The 26,264-nt window shown below is 47.0% G+C and overlaps 1 protein-coding gene across 4 annotated transcripts in view; it reads left to right on the top strand.

Annotated features, from left to right (window-relative positions):
• Positions 1 to 26,264, top strand: part of OPLAH (5-oxoprolinase, ATP-hydrolysing) — a 664,980-nt gene that overhangs the window by 569,330 nt on the left and 69,386 nt on the right. For all 4 annotated transcript variants that reach the window (XM_069621803.1, XM_069621805.1, XM_069621802.1 and 1 more), the window contains one exon: positions 21,339 to 21,496. In XM_069621803.1, the coding sequence (XP_069477904.1) occupies positions 21,339 to 21,496 (158 nt within the window). The remainder of the gene's footprint in view (positions 1 to 21,338; positions 21,497 to 26,264) is intronic.

Below are 26,264 nucleotides of genomic sequence, written 5' to 3'. Positions count from 1 at the left end.
AAAACGGAGGTAAACGGCCTGGGGTTTTAGCCTCAGCTCCTTTCTTTTTCCCATTCACACGAGGGCCCAAGATTTTACCTTTGCCCCTTCCCTTAAGCGCCACCCCTCCAGTTGCTGAGGTTGCGCCTTGGGGCACTAATTTGCCCTTAATGTTGCTGCTTTCCATAACCAGGGCGAGGCTCACATTGTTCATTTAAAGCTGCAATAGGAATCAATATAGGTTGCTGGTTGGGCGATTCTAAAGCAACTAGATTGGTGCATGAACCCGTACTTTCCGTGGCCGTGAACTCCAGTAGGTCCTCACAAGGGGGCTGGCTTCTCAATCCTGCTCTCATGTTGGTAAATATCGGCGGGCAGAAGTAAGAAAAAAGACACGCGCGAAATAGGCCAAAGCGTGAATTAAGTCTGCCTTTTCAAAATACTTTTCCTGCAGCAGTTAGCCAAGATCAAAGGGTAAAATTCTCTGCAGTCTCTTGGTTATTGATAGCACCCAGATCAAAGGATCGGCAGCCCCACAGTCTCTAGGTCGTCTGCATATAAAATTACTTTGCGAAGCGCGGGAAAATGATGGTTAAAGAAAGAATGTAGGCAGAGTCCAGGCGTTAGGTGCAACAAGTGTAGAAAGACTTATGACGTCACAGCAAGCAGCAAAGAGGTAAAGCAAGTAGAACAGGTACAGCAGACTGTCACTTGCACGTCCCGCTTTGCTAACACTGTAATGAATTGTGGATTATTAATTTTTGCGCTTTGTATTTTTGAATTGTAAAAGGATCTAATGAATTGCATTGAATCTAGTCAATGAAAGTTTATTTTAACTCACTGTTGTCTTGTTATAAAGGTTTTTTTTAAACCATATTACAATTTAAAAAAAAAGAGATGCAGATTGCATCCAGGGTGTGGCCTGCGGAGTATGTGGCACCTGATACCAGTTGAGTCATGTGGAGGGCTCACAGGTTGCCCAGGAATGTTCAGGTCATGGGGTTATGCTGGACATCGAACCATATGTTGAGATCTCCTAGCATGGTGAGGGAGGGGTGAGTGACCAGGATGGCCGCTAAGGAGACGCTGATGGTATCAGCAACATTTCTGTTGCAGCCTGGGCAGTGGTCGAAGTGTACAAAAAGAAGTAGTGGAACTATGTTCCCTATCGGCCTTCCCCGGCCGGCACCCTACAAACCCCATCGCCACGACCCCCCCCACACACAGTACAAACACCAAAACACATGCGCCTGCTGTTTAAGAGAATGTTCAGTGCATTGCACTGAAAGTGCAAGTTTCAACTTCTTCCTACACTTTTATTTTAAAACGGAACCATTCCGGAACAGTTTCTTTTTAAAATAGAAGTATAGGAACAGTAATACTTAATTTTAAAAAATAGTGGAGCAGCGCTCCCACCCAATTCGACCACTGAGCCCGGGGGGTCTGTATATGAGTAAGAAGCTGTGAGTAAGAGTGGGGCTGATGAGAAATGTCACTAGAAGAGATTTGCAGTCTGCGTTGCAGGCTTGTTCGTCTGCGTGTGAAATGATGAGGTGGGATTTGTAGAGGGTGGCCATTCCGCCTGCCCTGCTGGTTCTGTTGGGCACGATAAGGGTGTAGCCCGGAGGAAAGGCCTTGTGCCCAGTGGGTCGGAATTCCTGGGAGAGCTAGGTTTCTTTGATTAACAGGATGTCAGAGGATACTAAGTTGTATATGTTATGGCGATTTTTGGTGACAGATCTGGCCTAAATTAGGATGCAGGAGAGTCTGCTGCTATGATGGGCATTTACTGTGAGTGTTGGAGGAAAGAGGGGGGCGACTTTAGGGCCGGTGGTTGCTGGCCACAGGAAAGGGCAGCAGAGGTGGGCAGGCTGAGGGGGTGGGTGAGGGCTGGAGCTGAGACCTCCTGGGGGAGCTCCTGTGGATGAAGCCGGTGTGAAATGGAGGATGGTTGGGTGGGGTACAGTGCAGTGTTTGATGGGCGGAGAGGGGTTATTAAGGGTGGGTGTAGTGACTCTGTTTTGGAGATAGGTAGGATGCAGGGATTGCTCTTGATATATGTGAGAAGAGGTTTCCACGAGTTGAGGGTCCTTAGGGAGTTGGCGGGTGTGGCGGTGGAAGGTGGAGCGTGTGTGTGAGAGGATAGTATGGTGGTGTCCCTTGCATGAGGTGGAGAAAGGAGTGTGGAAACTGGGATGGGGAGGGGGAGGGAAAGGGTGCAGATCGGCGGCTGGGGCGCTCGTGTGGGGAATTGATAATTTTTTATTTATTTATTTAATGCATTTTTGTAACACCCAAATCCACAGGTATCACAGCGTTTGTACAATAGAATTGATGGCAGTATAGTAAAAAGACAGTTGTAGGGGAGGACTGGTCCAAGACGACCCCCCTCGCCTACACTTTCTCCCCAGGTGAGGACTATGGCTCTCTTGGGCGTCCCCTCCTGCCACCCGGGCCCAGGTGGTGGAGGGCTCACCCACTGGAGACATTGCCCGCACGTATTAAGTGCCCACACGTATTAAAACGTAGCTAGGCCTAGAAACCATTTTTATCTGGTAAAGATGGTGTGAGCTCAGCGCACTGTAGCGCGGCCCCCACCCTTGGAGGGTTTCAATCATCCTTGTTACCGCAGCACCCTGGTAGATCCGCTGCGAGCACGTTCCCACGAACAAGACGGACATGAGCTAGCGTAATAGCCTAACATTGTAACAGTTCACCTCCCGCAGTGTATCTTCGTTCCCAGAATGACCCGGCCAGCAGGCCTAGACAAATGAAAAGAACAGTAAAGTGGTCGATTATATGCCAGACAATCTTTGTATATTAATGCTGAGACTACTTGCAAAGGATGCTTTTCTCTTTCATAAAACCCATTATATTACAAAAAGCCTGTAGGATGTATGATTACAAGAGATCATGCCCCCATGATATAAGCGATGGTGAGCATATACCATTGCAGTTGGGCACTAATAATAACGGCACGCACCAGGAATCTGGCTGTCACGTGCATGACTGGAAAACTTACACCCCATGGGCTCGTACCATAACTGAACTAATGCTGCTAGAGGACACAAGAAAACGAATGTAAACCATCCAAAGGGCCCATGTGAAGAATGCATGAGAAGGTGCATGTCTAGGCCCCACATGCGCCACTACCATCACGCACAAGTGGCGGGTTACTTTCTATGTCCTCCACCAACCCTAACTCTACCTCATTTACTGCAAATATATATATATATGCATATAACGAAATACTGTACGTGTTAAAACATAAATGTATAAACAAGGTACTCAGACTGGGTATAATCAAGACACATCCAGCAAAGTTTAAATGCATGTTTTGTAGTGTTTTTGAATAAGTATTATCGAATGTTCAAATGTTTGTGATGTCTTTACCTAAACCGGCAACACACGAGGGAGATACCTTTGTGAAATACGCGCAAGGTCATTCCCCCTCGCACCCAGCGAGGGCTGCCAAGGCATGAGAGCAGAGACCGCGCCGCGCTGCGTTACCTCCCCCAACTAGGCTGGAGCCGCTTGAAAGACTTGTAACCCCCTCTGTAGCACCCAAGGCCACCACCCGCCACCTGCATTATTTACAGCACAGCAGTAAACCTCTGCCTGAACGCACGCGCCCCCCCGTAAACCTTACAACCCACCGGACCATCTCAGACTTATGGCCCTGTGCAATCAGGACACCCAACACTTTGACAACACACAGCGGAACATCCATAACAACTTCTAACAAGGCAGAAAGACATGTACCGCCCGTCCCAGGCCCCGAAACTTAGCCCCTCGACCTATGACCCCGGTCAACAGGACACTGGTAACCATGCCCTGACGTATTGCCTCCAGTCCCCTCACAAGGTGCATTCCTCCTGTGTTGCATTAACCTGTTGTATAACCTATCGAAAGATTTACTAAAGAAGATAATACCAGAATGTTTGAATGACTGCGGTGTGCACGGCTTAGGGTTAACAAGTCAGGAAAAGACATTCATCTCTGCCACTGGCCGCGATGGCCCCACAACACCGCCTGGATGAACTCTGCCACCCTGCCAGGCCCAGCCCAACCCACGAGGCTGCCCAGTGACGTCTTCCAGCCAAAGCCAACCACATCACAGCAGCACCTATAGTTAGTCATCGCCACCCAATCCCCATGAACTTGTACCCCCTATAGTGTGTAGGTTCTTATGACGTATTTTGTAAATATATACGCCTGTCTTTGCTATTGTCAGACAGAGCGCTCTCGGAGTTTGCAGAGTCCTTTGCATGCCCTATTCTGATTGATAAACTCCCGTTTACGCTCACCCGCACTCTGTCTTGGCCTTATTCCCAGTTATTGGGAGAGTCCTTCATTGTCTCTCATTGCGGGGAGGATCGTGCTGTGTGGGGACGCTTGCCTTCAGTGGTGACCCCGATAGCGTGATTTTATTTCTTCCTAAACCCATTATAACCGTCCCCTTTTGGCACGAGAATCTCCGGTCGAAAAGGGATACGCACGGTGAGCCGGCTCCGGGAGTTCTGCCCGCCAACGGCGACCGGTACACTAAGAAGTGCGCACTCAATAGAGAAAGGGTACGGGATCCCGGTTGAAAAATCCCCTTTGAGTACCGCTCGCCGGAGCCGGGGCTGACTGTTGAGCTGACGGCGACACTGCCTGGACGGACCCAGTTTCGGAGACTATCGGTTCAAGACGGGCACGTGAGTACTGAGTGTGAGCGATTGTAAAGGGAGCGGGGAGAGAAGCGTAGGACAGGGACCGAAAAGGGGGTACGAAGATATACTAAAGACCATTCTAAAATTTCCTTTCTTTTTCTTTGCATATGGCCATTAGGATTACGAGGTGAATAAAGAGATAGAAGTGACGGGAACCTAGCTCCGAAAGGGGGTGGAAGGCGGCGCCGCATAGTGCTATATTGACTAGTGCTGGGAATGTATGACGAAGTTAAATATAAGATAAAAGTGTTCAGCAAAAGGGGGCACTGAGAATATATTAGTGATCGCTACTACTTCTTTTCTTTTTCTTTAAAGGCAGGGGGAGAATAAAAACGGAATTAGCACGAACTTGGGAGAAAAGTAAGAGAACAAAGGTCCTACTAGAGGGGGGAGAGCAGGTTAAAACCTATAAGTATATGCATATGCCCTAAGTAAGATAGACAGGAACAGCCGGCTAGGGAGGAAAGGGAGGACAGTGTGAATAGGTGTACTGAGTGTTACCAAGAGGTGTGTGCACCTCGTATGTGTCAAGGGACGACTTTGATGTTGCGAATGTGTAAAACGGCTATAAATATATAATTGTTAAATGGTCATGGTAAGTGTGACCGGATAAAACGTTTTGAAGGCAACATTGAGACAGCGACGTGAGTGGGTGCCTTTTGATTTCCGGGTTGATGTTGTCAAAATAAAGGATGGGTTGCTGTTGTATGTGTCCCCCAAAGAGAACAAGTTAGAAACTGTGTACAGTCTGTTCCGTGTTGTGCAGTCAAGGGAGGGAGAGCCCAACCGAGCATAACATTGAATGTGAAGTAGAATACTAAAAAATAATATCGATACTACATTCACATTGTGGCTGTAGACACACACACACAGCGACACATAAGTACTAGGAGGACACAGAGATGGGGGCTGAAACACCCTTATCACATATTTGTAAAAGTCTTCCAGGGCACGCGGAGCGGATTAAGAAATATCACGACCAATCGGTAACCGAGTTGAAAGGAGAGGGGCTACCCCAGATATGGCCAGAGGGAGGATCATTCGACAAAAGCGTTCTAGATACGGTGATGACATGCATTTTCATGAAGTACCGAGGGAAACAGCTGCAGAATAGGAGGGAAATATTAGATCTCTGGCGGCTATTTGAAGAGGTACCACCGCCTAAAGCGCCAGCACCAAATCCCGATCTCCCATCTACTACAGACAATCCACTGGTGTTACAGAAAGATATCAAAGAATTGCCAGGTGTAGCGCCACCAGTAGAGGTAATAAGTTTATATCCGATATTAAAGAAACCTGTACCCGCGGAAGGATACAGTGATCCAATGTACGTACCTCCCCCGACAACCGCTACACCCCACCGGCCCACTGCACCCCCACCATATGAAAGTACAAGGGAGCGAGGCCAGGCGAGCACACAAAGGGTGGACATAGAGAAACTCACAGATGATCTAGAATCAAGACTGTCGATAGCAAAAGATGAGATCTCGAGGATAAAAAACATATGCGAACGAACAGCACTAGATACCACCAGAGCTGGACGTACTTCTAGAGCATCGGATGAAAGCAGAAGGCCCGAAGAGGGGTGGAAAAAGGGCGAGATCTTGTTTAGGATTGAGGAAGAACCAACGCGAATAATAGAAGTAGGGACCCGAGAGGAAGATGGTGGTAACGAAGAAAGGCTTGGGGGATTCAGAGAGGAATTACTATGTGATATTAGAGAGGAGCTAGATGAAAGCGACAGGTTGAGTATGGCAATAGGAGGGGGAAGCGAGGGGGAGGAAGGTGCATGTTCTATGCGAACCCTAGATGATGAGTGGGCGGGGCGACTGAGGAACAGAGTGGGGAAGATGGCATCACTGGGAACATCAGCAGCCAAAACGGGTCCGGAGGTAACAACGAAAGGAAAGCTACAGCTCCCGTTGATACATAGGGGAGGAGGGAGGCCTAACTATATCCCATGGGCACAGATGGATAAAGCTAATTTATTAAAGCTATTGCCCCCGTTATCAGGAGGGGCAAGTAAGTGGATATATGCCTTCGAAAAACATACAGCTGGGGTACCCCTAGCTGTAGGAGATGTGAAAAGTCTGCTCGTATCAGCGGTGGGCGACCAGGCTGAAAGAGTATGGGTTAAAGCCGGTTTCCCGGGAGTAACCTTAGACTGTGACCGCCATGATGGGGCCTCCTTTAACACAGTGCGGGCTAGGGTGTGGGACGCCTTACGCGAAACATTTCCAGACACACCTGACTTACAGTCCGTGATGCAGTGTGCAATGAATGACGGAGAGGAGGCTATGGATTACATATTTCGGGTCCAAGAGATGTGGAGAGCGGAAACGGGCACGCCCTGGTATCAATCGACATCTTTATTTTACTTTATTATAAAAAGGGGGCTCCCAAAGGAAGTGCAGAAGGCGCTTGACAAAATAGCAGGTATAGAAGCAAAGGGATGGCCGGAAATTCAGAGCATAATAGTACACCATTGTAAACGAATCAAGGAAAGGGAGAAGGAGGTGGCACAGAAAAGATTGGCAGACGAGGCGAAGTTGGTGCAGACAAAGTTAGTGAAGGTTGCAGCAGCAGTAGCCGCGCTCCCACACAGCAGGGAGGGAGAAGATGAGGAGGAGGGGCTGATAGCAATACAAGGAAGGGTGGCAACTAATTGGGCGGGAACAGGACAGCGGCAGTGGAACGAGCAGGAGCAGGGTGGAGGTCCGCAGTGGCAAGAGTGGACCCCTCGAGGGGGACGAGGTGGGTACAGGAGCCGAAGAGGAGGTGGACCACAGGGGTACGGGGGAATGGGAGGAAGTGGATGGCAGGGTCCCAGGGGCCCTCAGGGGAGTTGCTGGAACTGTGGACGATGGGGGCATTACTCCAGGGAGTGCAGAAGTAGACAAAACAACGGGTTCCAGGAGGTGGAACAGTATGGCCATCCCCACCCGGGAAGCCCATATGGCCTTCCGATGGGACAACAGCAACTGAGAGACCCAAGCCAGGGTAACACGGGCCAGCAACAGGGACCCCATTATAGAACACAGAACCACCCACAAAACATGCATAACAACGACAGCATGCAATATACACCAGGCAACCCTTTCGCGACAGCAGCTAACGGGGCCCCCGCACCAGCACCTTACAACGGCATGTCAGTGGTCACAGGTAACATATTCAATGAAGGGGGGGCGATGAGACACCCCGCATAGGACAGCCCACAGAGAACACTTGCGTGTCCAGTTCTATCTACCTCCCACAGTGCAGCAGAGGAACCATTGGTAGGGGCGCAGATAGGAGACAGGCAATTTATATTCATGGTTGATTCGGGAGCGGAGAAATCATGTGTCAGGGAGGGCCGGTTCCCGTTATCTAACAGGAAGTTAGAGACGCAGGGGTTCTCTGGGGCTGTAATTGAAGTTCCTTACACAGAAGTTTTGGATGTAACTATAGGGGGCAAGACTGTAAAAGCACCCTTACTGTATTATGAACAGTCCCCGATAAATTTGCTGGGGAGGGACCTTATGAGTAAACTTAACATGACCATATCATTTACGGAAGGAGGAATAGTGTGTTCCACACCCGGGATATGCCCCTTGCGTGCAATGTTGGTAGTGCAAGCCTACACAACCACACAGGAAATACGAGGGTTGCCACAAAAGGAAGAGATGTTCATTGCAGGGCTAAAGACTCTGGCCCTTATAGTCCCAAAGCTAAAAAACATGGATTGGAGGATTCCAGCAGAATTCCTCTTCCGCCCCATAGTGTGTCCAAATGCAGCACCAGGATCAGTGGTGTCGTTGGATTTGCACGCTGTGCAGGTATCAACGAAACGAATCGCTGTGATTGGAATGGACAGAGAAGGATGTGAGTGGCGCACAGTACTGTGTACAAACGCAAACCTCGCCCTACGCGAAGTAACAGATGAGGATCTCTTTTTAGACACAGAAGCAGATGGTGAGATAGTAATGGAAATAGCGATGCCCTGTGACATTTTGATCCAAGCCAGAGAGATCCCCGTCCAATTGATGGCAGTGGTAGGAAAACCACCGTCATTTTTTGATGACGACATGAGGTTAGTACCAAACAATTTATGGACAACAGGCCCCCATGATGTAGGGCTGTTGCATGGAGTACAACCTGTGATAATAAAACTAAAACAAGGAGCTATCTTACCCCGAGTCAAACAGTATCCATTGTCCCGTGAGGCTGAAGAAGGGATAAAAGAAACGATAAATGCACTACTAGTACAAGGGATAATAGTGCCTTCAAACTCACCATGTAACACATGTATTTATCCAATCAAAAAAGCGAAAGGGGGGTCTTGGAGGATGATACAGGACTTACGCCCCCTCAATGATGTAATACAGAAAGAGTTCCCTCTAGTCCCGAACCCTGCGTCAATACTATGCAGCATCCCAAAAGCAGCATCACATTTTACAGTAGTGGACTTGAAAAACGCATTTTTCTCAATACCCCTGGCTGAAGAGAGTAGATATCTTACAGCGTTCACACTGGGGGGAAAAAGATATGAACATTGCAGACTGCCACAGGGATACTGTGAGAGCCCGAGCATATTCAACCGCATATTGCATGAAGACTTGGGAAACCTATCAGTAGAGAGTACAATTATTCAGTACGTGGATGATTTATTGGTGTGTGCACAAGACGAAGCAACATGTAGAAAAGATTCAACAATGCTCCTGACTTTACTTGCCAACAAGGGTTACAAGGTAGACAGGGAGAAGCTACAGTATTGCCTGACTGAGGTCCTCTACCTGGGACAGCTCATATCAAAAGATGGAAAAAGAATAATTCCCGATAGGGTGGAGGCAATAAGGTCAGTAGGGGAGCCCACGACGGTGAAAGACATGCAAACATTTTTGGGGATGTGCAATTATTGCCGAGCATGGATACTAGACTATGCAGCATACACCATGCCCCTCCTGCAAGCACTCAAAGAAGCACAACAGGAGAATGTAAAAATAAAATGGTCAGAAGACATGAGCACATCATTCAAATTACTGAAAGAGCTAATTTCAAGCGCTCCAGTACTAGCAAACCCTGATTATGGACACGAATTTTACCTATTTTCCCATTGCAAAGGAACACTTATGACAGCAGTACTGACACAAAAAACCTCCTTAGGACACAAGCCCCTGGCGTACTATAGTGGTACTTTGGATGCCGTGATGCAGGGTCATTTCGCGTGCGAACAATCGCTCGCAGCAGCCGCATTCGCGATTGAGAAAAGTGCCACAATAGTAATGGGATGCTCTGTAACATTGTTTGTGGAACACTCATTATTTGCAATACTCGAAAGATCAAAAAGCACGCTGACCACACAGCGGGCAACAGCATATGAGATCATATTGTCCAGCGCCAACATCCACATAGTGAGATGTAAAACAGTGAACCCCGCCACAGAAGCGTGCACATTGGAGGATATGCAAAATCACGACTGCACAACCCACACAGGAGAAGGAGGGGAGGGCGCAGTTGTGTGTGAAAACGCTCTCAGCGAGGGGGAGGTGTACTTTGTGGATGGATCCGCATCAATTGATATGGATACGGGAGAAAAGCATGTTGGCATGGCGGTAGTGAGATTAGAGGAAGGTGAATTTGAAACACTAGTACAGTACCGCCTCCCGTCACATTACTCTGCACAAGCAGCAGAACTGGTTGCGCTCATAGAAGCACTACACGCAGCAAAGGGCTGTGCAGTTACAATATACACAGACTCAGCTTACATGACGACGACAGTACATGGAGGTCTAGCAAGATGGGGCCGTAGGGGATTCAGAAGGGCAGACGGAACGCCAGTGCAGCATGCAGAATTGTTAAAAGAATTAATAGAGGCCCTACAAAACCCTACTGCTGTAGCAATAGTGAAGTGCCAGGCCCATACATCCAATACAGACGTTGTGTCTTTAGGGAACGCGGCAGCGGACGCTGCCGCCAAAGAGGCTTCCTATTTTCAAAAATACGACACAGGTGAGTTCATGATGAAGAACACAACAAACGAAGAACTGTCAGAAGGGTACAACACGATGTCCTTATCACAAATTCTAGAATTGCAGGAAGGAGCTAGTGCAGAAGAAAAACTAACGTGGACAAAACGGGGATGCAGCCAATCAGGAACAGACCTATTATGGCGGCAAAATAACTCAGGGAAAGTTGTAATGCCACTACAGCTACTAGAAGTAGCATTTCAACAGCTACATTTCCCCGCACACAACACTAAACAGCACATCGCAGCAGAAATACAGGAAGAATGGTTTGTGCCCTGTCTCCAGGAGCATGTGTCTCGATTGGCAATGGAATGTACAACATGCCAAATATACAACTCAGGAATGACCCTACGCACACTCCGGGGAACAATTCCCAAACCCCTTGGCCCCTTCAGAGAACTGCATATAGATTATGCGGACATGGGGGAAAGGTGTAATGGCGCACGGTACATGATCGTGGTTGTGTGCCCGTTTTCAAGGTGGGTGGAAGCAGGACCCTGTGCGCGACCTGATGCCAAAAGCGCCGCCAATTTCCTAGTAAGGGAAGTGTTCCCGCGCTGGGGAATTTGTGACGTGATTCGCTCAGATAACGGCTCTCACTTTGTGAATGAACTCTTCAAGGAAGTTACCACGTTATTGGGTATAAAACATAAATTGTGTTCGATTTATCATCCTCAAAGTAATGGCGTAGTGGAAAAGATGAACGGCCTGTTAAAGGGCAGGTTATCCAAACTATGCTTCTCATTAAAGAAAAATTGGATTTACTGTCTACCCCTGGCACTATTTGAGTTGAGAAATCAACCAAGTAAAGACCACCATTTGTCCCCACACGAAATCGTGACTGGGAGACGAATGAACACAGCACACTCTCCACTGCGTGAACACTCAGATGCTCACAGGAGCGCCGCAATATTAGGAGATGAGTTCACAGACTACCTAAGAAAATTAACAAGGGCAGCGCGCGCAATATCGAAGCAACTATCCCCACCCTTCACTAGAGAAGAGGGAAATGTAACAGGATCTGTCACGGAGCCAGAGCAAAAGCTACAGCTACAGCTAATGCCAGGCGACTCAATTTATGTCAGAAGTTTCGTGCGTCGGTGGAATGCACCACGATTTCATGGCCCATACGAAGTAATATTTTGCACGCCCACGGCAGTAAAGGTGAAGGGCTTGAGGTACTGGGTGCACTTGACCGACGTACGAAAAGCATACAGCAATGTACAAGAGGAAATAGATGAGGAGGCACAGACAACAGCAAACGATGCAAATGAGTAAAATGTCTAAATACCGACTTGTGTGTGTGTGTGTGTCAGCACTGGACTTCAATGAAATAATGACTGACAAGGATATTACAAAAAAAAAAAAAAAAAAAATTTTTTGTGTGTGTGTGTTTTCTTTTTTTTTATTTTATCTTGTTGAGTGATATGTAATTAATGAAATAATAATATTATAACATGTATATACCCTTGTCTGTGAATACCCCTCCCCCACATCCCCACCCGCTTCCGTTCCCCGTCAAATGTATTGGCACAGATGGTGCCAGCAAAACGTTTACATGCATGCACTTAATGCACTTTTATATCTCAAACAGGAGCTTCCATGGCATCTAACGGGCAGCCTGCAACGGATAGAATTAATAGAATGAGAGAATTAGTATATGAGAGATGTAGATATTCGTATGAGTGTGGATTATCAATATGCATTACATTGTTTTTTATGATAATGTTCGGCTTGGTTGCATATTGGTTTATAGCGTTCATCTCTATCGAGATGTACGAGGGGGGAGGGAGTAACAACACTACTGAACCAATTAACAGTACCACCGGGCCCAATGCAACTGCAGGGGTCAATACCAAGGAAGGTGATTTTTTGATATGGGACGGAACTAAACTTGTGTGGGGGTATCATACCACACCATCCAGTGTTGTGACCTCACAAAGAAAAAAGCCACAGGGTGGAATGCAGAGCAACACAGTGTCTCCACCAGGGGTATCCACTTACAATGCCCACAGTCTCAATGACCGAAACCCGTCTGCCATATCATGGTTGTATAACACCCCCACCAGCCAGCTTGCCCCCACCCCAGAAAACAATCTGCCAGATAACGTCAGGAAAGAAAACGATAAGCTACTAGAAATGCACGAAATATTATATGATGAATGGGTCAAGGGGGGCGGGAAAGAGAAAGGGGGGTCTAGTTGGTCCACTGCCCAGGGGGGTGGGAAGTACAGGAGCAACAAGAACAACAGACGAAAGAGAGAAGCAGGGAGGAGAAAGTACGATGAGTACTATGGGCTAGGTCTAGATGAGATGGAAGACCCACGACACCCCCATCAAACAAATAAGTGGTATGCAGACATGAGTGCCACAGCTAAACAGACAACAAACGAGAGCTGTTATGTCTGCTCCCTCATCCCCCATGCATCAGGTACACCCAAAGTGTTGTTACCTAAAGAGTTGCCTATTGTGGATGCCCAATGTCTCCTTCATCTCACGTTGTGCAGGATTAAGAACACCTTCCAGGCACACGAAGTGACTTTTCAAATGCTGCAGAACGAGAAAACATGTTACCCAAAAACGGCAGGAGTAGTATGTTTGAAAGAACCATTTTTTGTGATAGAAGGGACACTTTTTTCTGACAATAAGCTGAAGGATGAAGAAGTACTGTGCAAAGCGGAAGCACTAAGAGGTGTGGCGCCGGATAAATTACAGTGGATAGTGGAAACATGTACACCAGTATGGAGAGAACACATTTCAAAGCTAACTTGGGTAACTGCCATTGAAAAGCCGTTCAAACTACAGAGCGAAATGGACTATAAACTGTGCTTTAAAGGAGAAGGGAGAACCCCCATGGGAATAAACAAGAACTGCAACAAGACCCTCACCATCCCAGACCTAAGGAAAGGGACAGCGGCCCTGATGGACACGTACTGGGTGTGCGGCAAACAGGCATACCTACACCTCCCCCAGTCATGGAGTGGAAGATGCTCAATGGCCACTCGGCACTCAGCCCTGATGGTGATACCAGAAAGCCACGTCGATGGGACACGGGAACGCATGCAGAGTGTGGCTCAACCAACTGCAGAGACACAAATATATGTCCTGTCTTCTGGAAACAAGGAAGAAGTGCTGACCCGTAACAGACGAGCATCAAATTACATATCAAAGGCATCATCAGAACTATTGGCTCAGATCCCAGACAAATATCGATTATTCAGCTCAGCAGAAACATTTTTTGCCTCACTCGTCTCAAGTGTCCAAGCACGGGCAAACGCAAAATGGCTCCAGATAACACGCTGGGAATTGATTCAGCTGGCGAACGACACTGAAGGAGGATTCAATATCATCAGAGTTGAACTAAGAGCCTTACGACTAATGACCATGCAAAACAGGTATGTTCTAGACCTGTTGACAGCGATGGACGGTGGTGTTTGCCGAAAAATAGGAAGTGCCTGCTGCACTTTCGTACCTTCTGAAGACGCAGAGAATGGCTCCCTGTCCCATGTGATTGAAGCAGTCCACAACCTAGGAGAAAAAATGAAAATGGAAGGTGGAGCAGAAGCGAGTACCTGGTTCGACAACATCTTCTCCTGGGTTCCCTCATGGCTTGGAACAACTGTGACATTTTTAATACCAGCTGTTGTGTTCCTCCTTCTACTTTTTTGCCTGTGCCAGGTGGGTCTTCGAGTCTGTGCTAACGCAGTACCAAATGGTGCAATGATGATGGTGACAATGGGCAACTCACACGGTACAATAAAAACAATGCAAGAAGCACAGGTACAAACAGGGATAGATAATTCGCCCAGGTACCAACTGGTGCCCATATACCACGATAAAGATATTGTAGATAAGTTGTGGCACACCACCATCAAAGAGCCCCGTATACTAGAATGGTATGAGGAAGTTTGGGTAGATTTAGAAGCAGATGGTGGGTGCATATATCTAACGTGTACCCCAGATGAATATGCCCGGAGAGGTGAGAGCTTAAGAGCGGTATGCAGAGCATGGATGCCCATCAAAGGAACTCCGGCATGGGATGAGGCGGTGATGGACGAGGCAGAATGTAGGAGAATAGAAGGTTTAAAGAATTCGTTACTTTAGTAACGAAAGGGGGGAAATGTAGGGGAGGACTGGTCCAAGACGACCCCCCTCGCCTACACTTTCTCCCCAGGTGAGGACTATGGCTCTCTTGGGCGTCCCCTCCTGCCACCCGGGCCCAGGTGGTGGAGGGCTCACCCACTGGAGACATTGCCCGCACGTATTAAGTGCCCACACGTATTAAAACGTAGCTAGGCCTAGAAACCATTTTTATCTGGTAAAGATGGTGTGAGCTCAGCGCACTGTAGCGCGGCCCCCACCCTTGGAGGGTTTCAATCATCCTTGTTACCGCAGCACCCTGGTAGATCCGCTGCGAGCACGTTCCCACGAACAAGACGGACATGAGCTAGCGTAATAGCCTAACATTGTAACAGTTCACCTCCCGCAGTGTATCTTCGTTCCCAGAATGACCCGGCCAGCAGGCCTAGACAAATGAAAAGAACAGTAAAGTGGTCGATTATATGCCAGACAATCTTTGTATATTAATGCTGAGACTACTTGCAAAGGATGCTTTTCTCTTTCATAAAACCCCTTATATTACAAAAAGCCTGTAGGATGTATGATTACAAGAGATCATGCCCCCATGATATAAGCGATGGTGAGCATATACCATTGCAGTTGGGCACTAATAATAACGGCACGCACCAGGAATCTGGCTGTCACGTGCATGACTGGAAAACTTACACCCCATGGGCTCGTACCATAACTGAACTAATGCTGCTAGAGGACACAAGAAAACGAATGTAAACCATCCAAAGGGCCCATGTGAAGAATGCATGAGAAGGTGCATGTCTAGGCCCCACCTGCGCCACTACCATCACGCACAAGTGGCGGGTTACTTTCTATGTCCTCCACCAACCCTAACTCTACCTCATTTACTGCAAATATATATATATATGCATATAACTAAATACTGTACGTGTTAAAACATAAATGTATAAACAAGGTACTCAGACTGGGTATAATCAAGACACATCCAGCAAAGTTTAAATGCATGTTTTGTAGTGTTTTTGAATAAGTATTATCGAATGTTCAAATGTTTGTGATGTCTTTACCTAAACCGGCAACACACGAGGGAGATACCTTTGTGAAATACGCGCAAGGTCATTCCCCCTCCCACCCAGCGAGGGCTGCCAAGGCATGAGAGCAGAGACCGCGCCGCGCTGTGTTACCTCCCCCAACTAGGCTGGAGCCGCTTGAAAGACTTGTAACCCCCTCTGTAGCACCCAAGGCCACCACCCGCCACCTGCATTATTTACAGCACAGCAGTAAACCTCTGCCTGAACGCACGCGCCCCCCCGTAAACCTTACAACCCACCGGACCATCTCAGACTTATGGCCCTGTGCAATCAGGACACCCAACACTTTGACAACACACAGCGGAACATCCATAACAACTTCTAACAAGGCAGAAAAACATGTACCGCCCGTCCCAGGCCCCGAAACTTAGCCCCTCGACCTATGACCCCGGTCAACAGGACACTGGTAACCATGCCCTGACGTATTGCCTCCAGTCCCCTCACAAGGTGCATTCCTCCTGTGTTGCATTAACCTGTTGTATAACCTATCGAAAGATTTACTAAAGAAGATAATACCAGAATGTTTGAATGACTGCGGTGTGCACGGCTTAGGGTTAACAAGTCAGGAAAAGACATTCATCTCTGCCACTGGCCGCGATGGCCCCACAACACCGCCTGGATGAACTCTGCCACCCTGCCAGGCCCAGCCCAACCCACGAGGCTGCCCAGTGACGTCTTCCAGCCAAAGCCAACCACATCACAGCAGCACCTATAGTTAGTCATCGCCACCCAATCCCCATGAACTTGTACCCCCTATAGTGTGTAGGTTCTTATGACGTTTTTTGTAAATATATACGCCTGTCTTTGCTATTGTCAGACAGAGCGCTCTCGGAGTTTGCAGAGTCCTTTGCATGCCCTATTCTGATTGATAAACTCCCGTTTACGCTCACCCGCACTCTGTCTTGGCCTTATTCCCAGTTATTGGGAGAGTCCTTCATTGTCTCTCATTGCGGGGAGGATCGTGCTGTGTGGGGACGCTTGCCTTCACAGTATAAAATGGTTAAGACAAGTTAAATAAAATAGAAAGAGCACCAAGTTCATGGAATGTTAATCCTGTTTGTCAAACAGTCAGGTTTTTAGAAGTCTATTGAAAGCTGGGTAAAAGGGCTCACTTCTAATATTCGGCGGAAGCAAACTCACGCCACCTGCCTGGCAAGTTTGAAACGGGGGATGGCCAGAGTGATGTGGTTTGAGGAGCGAAGGGACTGACTCTTGTTTTGAAATGGAGAGAACAGGGGGGTCTATGGTCGGAGATGGGATCAGGTTGCTGATTTCCACGGGAGTAGGGAGGGGAGTATCTGGTGTTATTGCCAGGAATGTTGTAAGATATGCTGAAGAGTGATTTCACTGGGTTGGGTGAATTGGGGGAGGTCATGAGGGTGTAAGTGAGGGGTGATGTCATGGATCTGGGGGGGTAGGGTGAAGTTTGCAGGGATGAAAGGGCTGGGGAAGTGCAGTGTCTGTGTTTTAATGGATGCTGCGGTCCAGTGGTGTGTGTGTGTGTGCTGGTCGGTGGGACAGCTGAATGAGAGGTATTGGCTAAGGTAGCCTGGGCAGCGCTTAGGGGTACGAAGGGAGAGACAATGTTGGATCGGAGTGGGCATCAGGCTAGGGGGGTAATGAGGTCAGGAGGGGGAGTTGGGTGGGGACTAGGTGGGGTGCGGGTGAACTGGAATGGTCTTGTTTCAAGCCTGTGTAGGATGGGCGGGGGGATTTTCTGTAAAGGCCGGGGTAGGTGCTGTTTGTCCCCTGAGGGGTGAGCATGGGGAGGGATCAGAGGTGAGTAGGGATGGTTCTGTGTGAGGGGGTGGCCAGGTTTCCGGTGTGCCATAGTGCCCCTCTAACCTTGGAGCCGCTTGGCATGGTGGTTGATCAGCCGCCTCAGCTCTGAGGGCTAGATACGAGATTGTAGACCAATGGCACTATCCTTGTGGGAAAAGAATCAGGGTAGTGGCACAAAGCAGTAGCTACATTCAAAATACAGGATACTCTTAAATTCCCAGGCCAACAGCACTATCCCTGTTGTCAAAGATGCAGGGTAGTGGCACAAAACAATAGCTAGATTCAAAATTCAGGAACATCTTAAAATCCCATGCCTACAGCACTAGCCCTGTGGGACAAGATACAGGGTGAAGAGATTTGGTGAAGGGTCCGCCTTGGAAATGTTTTTGATTCTTGCAGTATCAAGGGTGCAACAGACAGGGCTTGGTGCCTGGCTGGGCTGGGGCGTCCAGCGCGAACAGGCAAACAGGTGATGGAGGTGCCCCGGGAGATGCCCTTTGCCTTGTCCCTTAACTGGCTGACCGGGCAAGGCTGCCCTTTGGGGTCTGGTTAAGTGGTGGATGGCCTGGGTCAGTTGACCCAATCAAAGAGCCAATCATAGGCTGGGGGCGGGCAAGGGAGGGAGGGCTTAGGGGACGCAGGGGAAAAAGGTCCAGAAATGGTCTCGGCAGCATTCTCCGAAATAAGGCTGCTCCAATGGGAGTCAAGTCTTACACACCACTGCTGTTCTGCCCGAAGTAGATGCTTCTTCAGTGGTGCCACTGCTCAAGGAAAGAGACTATTCCTCCAGCGAGGACCAGGTGGTGGATGACCTGGGTCAGATGACCCGATCAAACAGCCAATCACTGGCTGTGTGCAGGCAGGGTAGGGATGGAGGGAGGCTGAGAGGACGCAAGGGAAAAAAGGCCCAGATTAACACAAATATAGGTACCAAACGTACTGAAGGATGCTGCATATGAAACACATGTGCTTGTCAAAGTGGTATGCTACACGAATGCAAAAGTGCTAGAGTGCAATACATTAAATGGGTATTGACGTTTGCAATATCAATTACTAATTACACACACTACAATGTCACATGAGTTGGAATGTAGCTTAGGTGGAAAGTGAAAGCTTCCTTGTAGCTCTCTCATGAACCAATACCTCAGCTTCTCTGCAAATCACTTCCCCACTCCTTTCCACCATCCTTCCTCCTTCTAGCCTCTTTGTCTGCCAGCTCCTTCTCTGACCTCACCCGAACATCCTACACCTTCCACTTTTCTGTCCCTAACGTTATCCTCCCCCTCCTCCTCCCACTGGTTGCGCCACTCTTGGTCCACGGGCTAATCAGTCCCTATCTTCCCCACCCGGAAGGGTTCACAGATTGGGGAATACATAAGCAGGGGGCTAAGCCCCCCACCCCCCTTTTCGAATTGTGGGTCCACGGCTTTTGCTAATGGCAGCTCCACTGAACAACGTACAGGTTTGTGCCATGGAAACGCTCCACGGACTCTCTACAGGTAAGCGGTCCACTCTGAGCAAAGTCTAAGTTCGAGTCAAGGTATATGTGGTTTTCTGCAAATACAAGAAAGAGACTGGTCAGCATTTTCATGCACAAGTTATAGGGGGATCAAGAGATGTACTGCACACACGCATAGAGGCACTTAAAGAAGAGACAGGAACTGGGGCCCACCAAACAGCCACCTTCCCAGGAGAACTGGCTCTGGCTTCCACCCTAGTAGGCCTCTCACCCCAGGCTGAGAGGGGTCCCCATGCCCTCTTGACAAGAGTGTAGTGTCAGAGTTTGTGCACATTATGACAAGCCCACAGTTGTTATTGTATCGAGATGCACTAAAGGATGCTATAATTACTTGACCTAACTGTTAATTGGCCTCACAAGTACACTACTCAATCGCTTCATGATATGTAGATGTCTGGATGTTTTCACCAAGTTTGTTAACTTCTCAAATAGTTTCTTATGGTAAATGAGTGTAGGTCACTGATTTTAATACATTCACATTGTTTGCCTTTATTGTAGTGTGAAGGAGGACATACATTTGTAATCCTGCTGTTTTGCTGGATTGCCTTATAATCATTTTGCAAATATACATTCTCTGTTGTGATCTTTTTTACTACCAAAGGGAACCATACTTTTTTACTATCCAGTTGATTTGCCATGTGGTTTGGTGCTTTCAAAGTCAGCTTTATTGAACACATACCACTACTGTAGCTTTTGAAAGACAACTTTTCAGAGAATGTTGATATAAAACTAAATATGGGTGAGATATATGGGGGTAATTAGAGTATGGTGTATTTTTGGCAGTAAATTCACCCGGTTCTGCCTCCTTGGGGGGGGGGGTGAATGCTGGAGGGGGCAGGGCCACTTGGTCGTCTGTGACTGGCTTAGTACGGCAGTTTAATTGTCCTACTTAACCAAGTGTTATAAAGACGCGCCTGTTGAATGCTTGTGAGACTATTCACTTTCAAAGTAGCACTGGCAATTTGTAGTTGATGTTTTTTGACTGCATGGTACCATGTCACTCTTATTCTGAGAGGGGGGGGCGCCCCACAATTTGTCCCAAAAAAATGTGCAATATTTTCTCCAGTCGAAATTCCAACATACACCCTTTAAAATGATGGACAACCTACATTCTCAGCCATTAATTTCCAACAGTGACCTAAATGTATCTATGTGGCACATTTTGTAACTATCCAAGATTGTGTCTTCTTCTTTTGGTTTGAATGAATGGTGGGATTCTTGTTTTTTTATGTGGTCCTTGCATTCGGCGGTCATTGGAACTGTGCAGTTATGCTGGGCTTTGCAGCAGCTGTTCACCAGTATTCTCTCAAGCTATGCTTTCTATCCTCCCAACAAGATCTTAACTTTGCTACCAGGACTCTCATTATCTATCCCCCTCTATCCAACTCTGCTCTGCCTCCTCGATTACCCTTTTGGCATCTCACCCTCCCTGTGCTTCATCTCACTGCCGCTCCTTCTCTCTTCTTGCTCCACTTGCATGGAATTCTCTTCCCTCTGACATCTGAGAAACAGTCCAAACCCATTTGTTCAAAACCAAACTAAAAGCCTTCCTCCTTGCTTCCAAGTTTCCCTCTTAAGCTAACTCTCACCTGCCTTCTAGCGAACCTTTTTCCTTCATCTCTAACTGCCTCTACCCCTCACTACCTATGCATCCACTCTAACACTCCATCCATCATGCCTGATATAACTGTCCGTGTTGCCTACCTGCACTTTAACATTTCCAATGTTGGTTGTCCTTAATCTCTGTATGTCCACCCATGTATTGTCCCTGGTGACTGTTCCATTTTCTACGCTCCACAACATGGTAATAGTAATAGTAATTGGTTATTTATAATGTGCTTAATACCCAGGGGTTTATAAGCGCGGACCTGGGGATTGAACCTGTGTTGCTCTGCATCGTATTGCTTCCAAGGCGAGGGCGTTGCCGCTGAGCTATCTTCCCGACAAATGTCCCTCAAACTCACCCCATTGTAAAGCGCTCACTGCTTCTCGTCAAAACTAATTTCTTATGTGTTGTATATTCTCTTGTGATCTAAAGAGTATTGTTCATCCCTGTATATCCAGAACTAAATAAATATATACATATTTACATTTCTCTATACCAGCTAGACGTTGACGCTTCTGCAGGTTGCCACTGATCTCTTGTTCTTTGTTGCAGGGGTGCATGAACAACATTACCTTTGGTAACGCTAAGGTTGGTTACTATGAGACGGTGGCTGGTGGTGCAGGAGCAGGACCACACTGGCACGGACGCAGCGGCATTCACACCCACATGACCAACACACGGATCACAGACCCCGAGATCCTCGAGAAACGGTATGCTTGCATCCTTTCAGTTAAGGGTGGGATGAGGCATTGTTGCTTTTACACCACGCTGGTTCTGCCACAAAGCTTGGCCATTTATTTACCTATTAGCAGCGCCGAGATGGCAAGGAAGTCTACTGTTTCAGCAATTTATTGATTGAGTTGCATTTTGTATTTGCGATTTTACATTATGCAAATCTAGCTAGGAAGCAACAGAGTGCTGTACATGTCATTGTGGAACATATGAGGTAAGGAAGGGAGGTTACAGTATGTAGCATGGGGTGTTCCAGCCATGGTGTTGGGATGTGATGTGGCAGCTCCAGGAGCCTAGGTGAACACCTCGGCATTGAATGAATTGTAAGCTCTTGCGCTCATTCCTGGACTGAAAGAGCATTGCTGCAGTCTGGATTGCCACTCCGATGGTGTTCTGGTAGGCAGGGACATAGCAAGAGACTTGGCTTCACCAGGACTTGGCTGGAGGCAATGCTGGTCAGATGCACAGGTCGTCCTTGGGTCGTCAGTAGGTTGCACTTCTTCGTAGGTGTCTTGGCTCCAAAGATGATCTGTCAAATGACTACAGGAGTCCTCCTTTTATCCAGGATTTGGACTGGAGTCATCCACAAGCCCACCAATGGCAAGGATCTGCACCATATAAACTAGCAAGGGCTGTCTCATGGACAGCCTCTGGCCAACACACCTTGGCTTGATTGTGGACTGGGTCCAGACAGAACCAGCCCCACAACTGGCCACACACACAGACTGCCACTTGTCCTAGGAAACCAGAGGCTTTGTCTGGGAAATGGCGTTCCATATACAGCAATTCTGGATCTTAAATGGTCAAAGGACATGTGAAACCTTGTGGCATGGTCATTTTAGAGTATCTGGCACTCTAAATGGCATTATGCGGTAAAATGTAAAAGTACACAAGTAAAAAACATGGTACAAATATAGGTATTACCCAATAATATAATCGATCAAATGGTACATTTCACCGAATTCAACCAGTACCATTTGAACGATTATAAAAAATACTGAACATGTGGAGCGGGGGTGTCCAGTATTTTTGGCCTTGAGGGGCTGCAGTGGTGTCCCCCGTTCCCTGAACATTGGAGGCGGGAGAAGAAAAAAAAAAGAAAAAAAAAAGAAAAGGGCATCCTGCGGCATTAGATCTAACCAGCGTTAGAGGGACAGAACTGGTGCTGCAGGGTCAGGAGAGGCGGTGGACAGAGAAAAGATAAGTAGGGGGAGTAGGGTGATGTACTGAGGAATTGGGAGACACAGGTTTGGTGTGTTTGGCCATGGTAAAATCATATTTGTGACAAAATTGACTACGGTCAATTCCGCCGCGAACGATTCTACCACGGTCAAACAATCCAAATCCGAAATATATCCTGTGCCAGCAGCCCATCTTGGACACATGGGGCAGATTCTTAAAAACATGGGCATCTCAAAGAGATGCACAATGATGCAAAGATGTGCCATTGCGCATCTTGTTGGAGGGGGCAAATTCCCAAATTCAGTGGGGATTAAGGCTGAGGTCCTGGTTGTTGGCCTTGCTTCTGTTCCATCTGCTTCTTCTCAATGGACCTTTTGTCCTTCTGCTTTGGGGACTCCTTCTGTACCAGTCATAGGGCCTCATAACGGGTTGGGCGGAATGTTGGGAGATTCGGTATTAGCATAATTGACCTAAAAACATTTGACCTAAAACATTTGATCACATTTTTTTTAACCTTTTTTTCGGTTGCATTTAATGAAATATATATGGGGTGTGTAAGGGTATAGATTCGGTTGAGGGGAAGTGGTGGGATTGCCGGGGGTCTCCCTCCGCATTTTAGACTGAAAAAAAGTTCAAATAGATTTGATCAAATGTGATTAGGTCAAATCTTTTAGGTCAAATAGACCCAAACCGGAAGATTCACCTCCAGCTTTTAGCTGGAGGTAAATCTGATGACTTTCTTCCCATTTTCGGCGCATTTACCATGGCGCAATTAGCGCTGCGGTACATGTGGCAAAATGCCCCATCGAGTCCTATGGACTCAGAATAAAATGGGGATTTACAACCTTGCTGAGTTGTGGTAACGCTATTTGTGTTGGGCAGCATCCAGGCAACTTTACGGCTGGGATACTGCCCAACTTGTGATGACCCCCATAGAGGTAATAAATCTGATTGTTTAGATCTCTGCATCCCTTTCTATGGATGTGCAGATCAGTTACATCTGTCAGACTGGGAACTACCATTTAAGGATTTTCCGTAGAATCCTTGGTTATCTTCCAGTTCATTTACGGCCTCTGGTAGTCACCTCTTTAGTGCTGAGTCATATTGTAATGCTCTTTGCCCAGACTTTCTTTCTTATACATCAGTTGCAAATACTCCAAAACCTAGCAGCCCGAGTAGCTTCTGGATCTTCTTATGGGGCACATATCTCTCTGTACTGCAGGCACTTCACTGGCTCCCTTTAGCTAAGAGCGTGACGTTTAAGTCTTTGGCAATTGTTCACCGGGTCTCCTACGGACAAGGGCGGTAATATTTACGGGAGAAATGTGCTCCCTATGTCCCAAGCTGCCCTCCCGGGTCCATGGATGCTCGTCTTGTCAAAGTCCCTTGGTTCCGTCTACCTCGTCCTGGTGGATGTTCTTTTTGAATCGCCGCTGCTAAGCTGTGGAATAATTTGCCACTCTTGTTTATGAGCTTGGAAAATCATTATCAGTTCCGGCGCCTACTGAAAACCTCCCTGTCTTAATTTAGATTATTACCTTTTTTAGCTCTCTTGCTCTGGTCTAGCACCAAGATGCACTCAGGCGAACGTGCATGTACAAATACTTATCACATAACAAAGAAAATACCAAAAGAAGCCCAGTGCGCAAGAGTGCGTAAATTGTTTTGGAAAAAGAGGCATAAATAAGTGAGCATTTAATGGCCCATCTGATGAGATGGGGGCATGTTTCTTGCTTATCTGTCAGATGCACACTTTTTTATGTGCTGATGCTGACAGGAGCATCCCTTTTTTCCAGAATTGAGTGCATCTAACCTAGAAAAATCAAGAAAAGAATTTCATACAATTTATGTAATGTTCGTGATCTTATGTATGTAATAAGGCTGTGAATAAGAAGACAATAATGCATATTTTTTAACTTCAGCTGTGTGGTGAGTTTACTTTGTAAAGTGGATCATTTCCCATGGGAGTAAGTGTATACTATTTAAATTCCTTGGCCGTTAGTTTTGCCATGTAATTCAGGGTTGTCATAGAGCGATTTGTGATTGTGTTGATGTAGAGTAGGATTATACATTTCATTCATATAATTGCATACAGACTGGCTGTGTGATTGCTAGACAGCCACATGGATTGTATTGTATTGTTTATTTGTATTGCTTATACATAAAATGAAAGTGATCTACTTCCTAAAGTCCTCTCATTCCTGTACAAGTGTTCTATGGCCACAGGGGCATGACGGCCACATGGGTGCAATCAATGCAACACAAACGCATGGTACCCAGCAATGTTGTCTATTTGCCCTCATTATTCCTGCCCTGGTACATTCCCATATAAACCCTGGCAGATGTAAAGATCATGTTGAAGAACTTGCATAGGGCCCTTGTCTGTAAGGATTATGATATGACCACCAATACGCCCCTGGTGATCTGGAAGGATCCTTTGTCAAAGAAATACAGGGCTAACAGTACTTTGACTAGGTGTGGTAAGGGCCCTCTCTCTGACTGATCATCTCCAGTATGATAACTGGGTGACCTGTGATTAATCCACGGGCGTATCTGGGTGACTGCACCAAAGAGAATAGAACAAGTTAAAGAAAGCAAAAATGACAAGGTAGATTGTTTATAAATCAAGAGAGCAGAATATTTTGAACATTGTGAAATTACGGAAAGTAAAGTAATTTATTGTCAAGCAGATATACCACCAAGCCAATAAGAAAGGTATATGCTACTTGAAGATAAGAGTAACTGTAAGACCAGGCAATTGTAAGTGCGAAAGAAGTCTTGTCAGGAGAGTACACCAGGCAGTTGAATGTGCATCAAGAGTCCTGGCGGGAGTATGCCAGGCAAATTGCAAACCTACAAGGAGTGTCAAGCAGAAACAGTGTTTGTTAAACAAAGAAGGAACTTGTATCACAAGAAGGAACTTTTTGTTAAAGAGGAACGTACAAGGCTGAACAGTGTTTGTCTAACAGATTGTTGTGGGCCAAGAAAGACACAAAGTAACTGTTAGACACAGAGACATTTTGTGATACGAGTGAAGAATCCAGGGGAAGGGAATCACTCTCTGGAACTAAGGTCTTTTCCATTTTGGAGAACATTACATTGGAGCCGTTCTACTTTTTTTCAGAACACTTTTTGCAAATACCAGGTTATAGACATGTCCTTTGCCACTTTATTATTTTGTTTTAGTATGAGCGTCAGGATAGATTGTTTGGGCACAAGGGCTGTTTTTGATTTATGACATCCTGGCAAAGACAGATCCTTAGTTTTGGTTTTTAGGTTTTTAGGTAGGAAACCTCGGTTTAGAATAGGGTCAGAGAGGCATTTCCCCAACCCATTTAAGTTAAATTAAAGTCTATAGCCCAAACATGACAGTGTCCGGCTTTCATTTCTGACCCCTCACAGACCTCCATGAGCCAGTTAAAATATGGCGATCATTCCATTTATCATTTGCTTCCTAATCAGTTGTTGCAGCAGCATGATGCTTACTGCATTGGCCATTTTAGGAAAGTGTTCCTGTCTCTCTATTCTGGGCTTCTACTGTGGGTTGGGGCTGGAGTGCAGGTT

This window comes from Ambystoma mexicanum, chromosome 5q, assembly GCF_040938575.1.
Source record: "Ambystoma mexicanum isolate Mex_15411 chromosome 5q, UKY_AmexF1_1, whole genome shotgun sequence".
Lineage (NCBI taxonomy): Eukaryota > Metazoa > Chordata > Amphibia > Caudata > Ambystomatidae > Ambystoma > Ambystoma mexicanum.
This window is presented reverse-complemented; position numbering and strand designations above follow the sequence as displayed.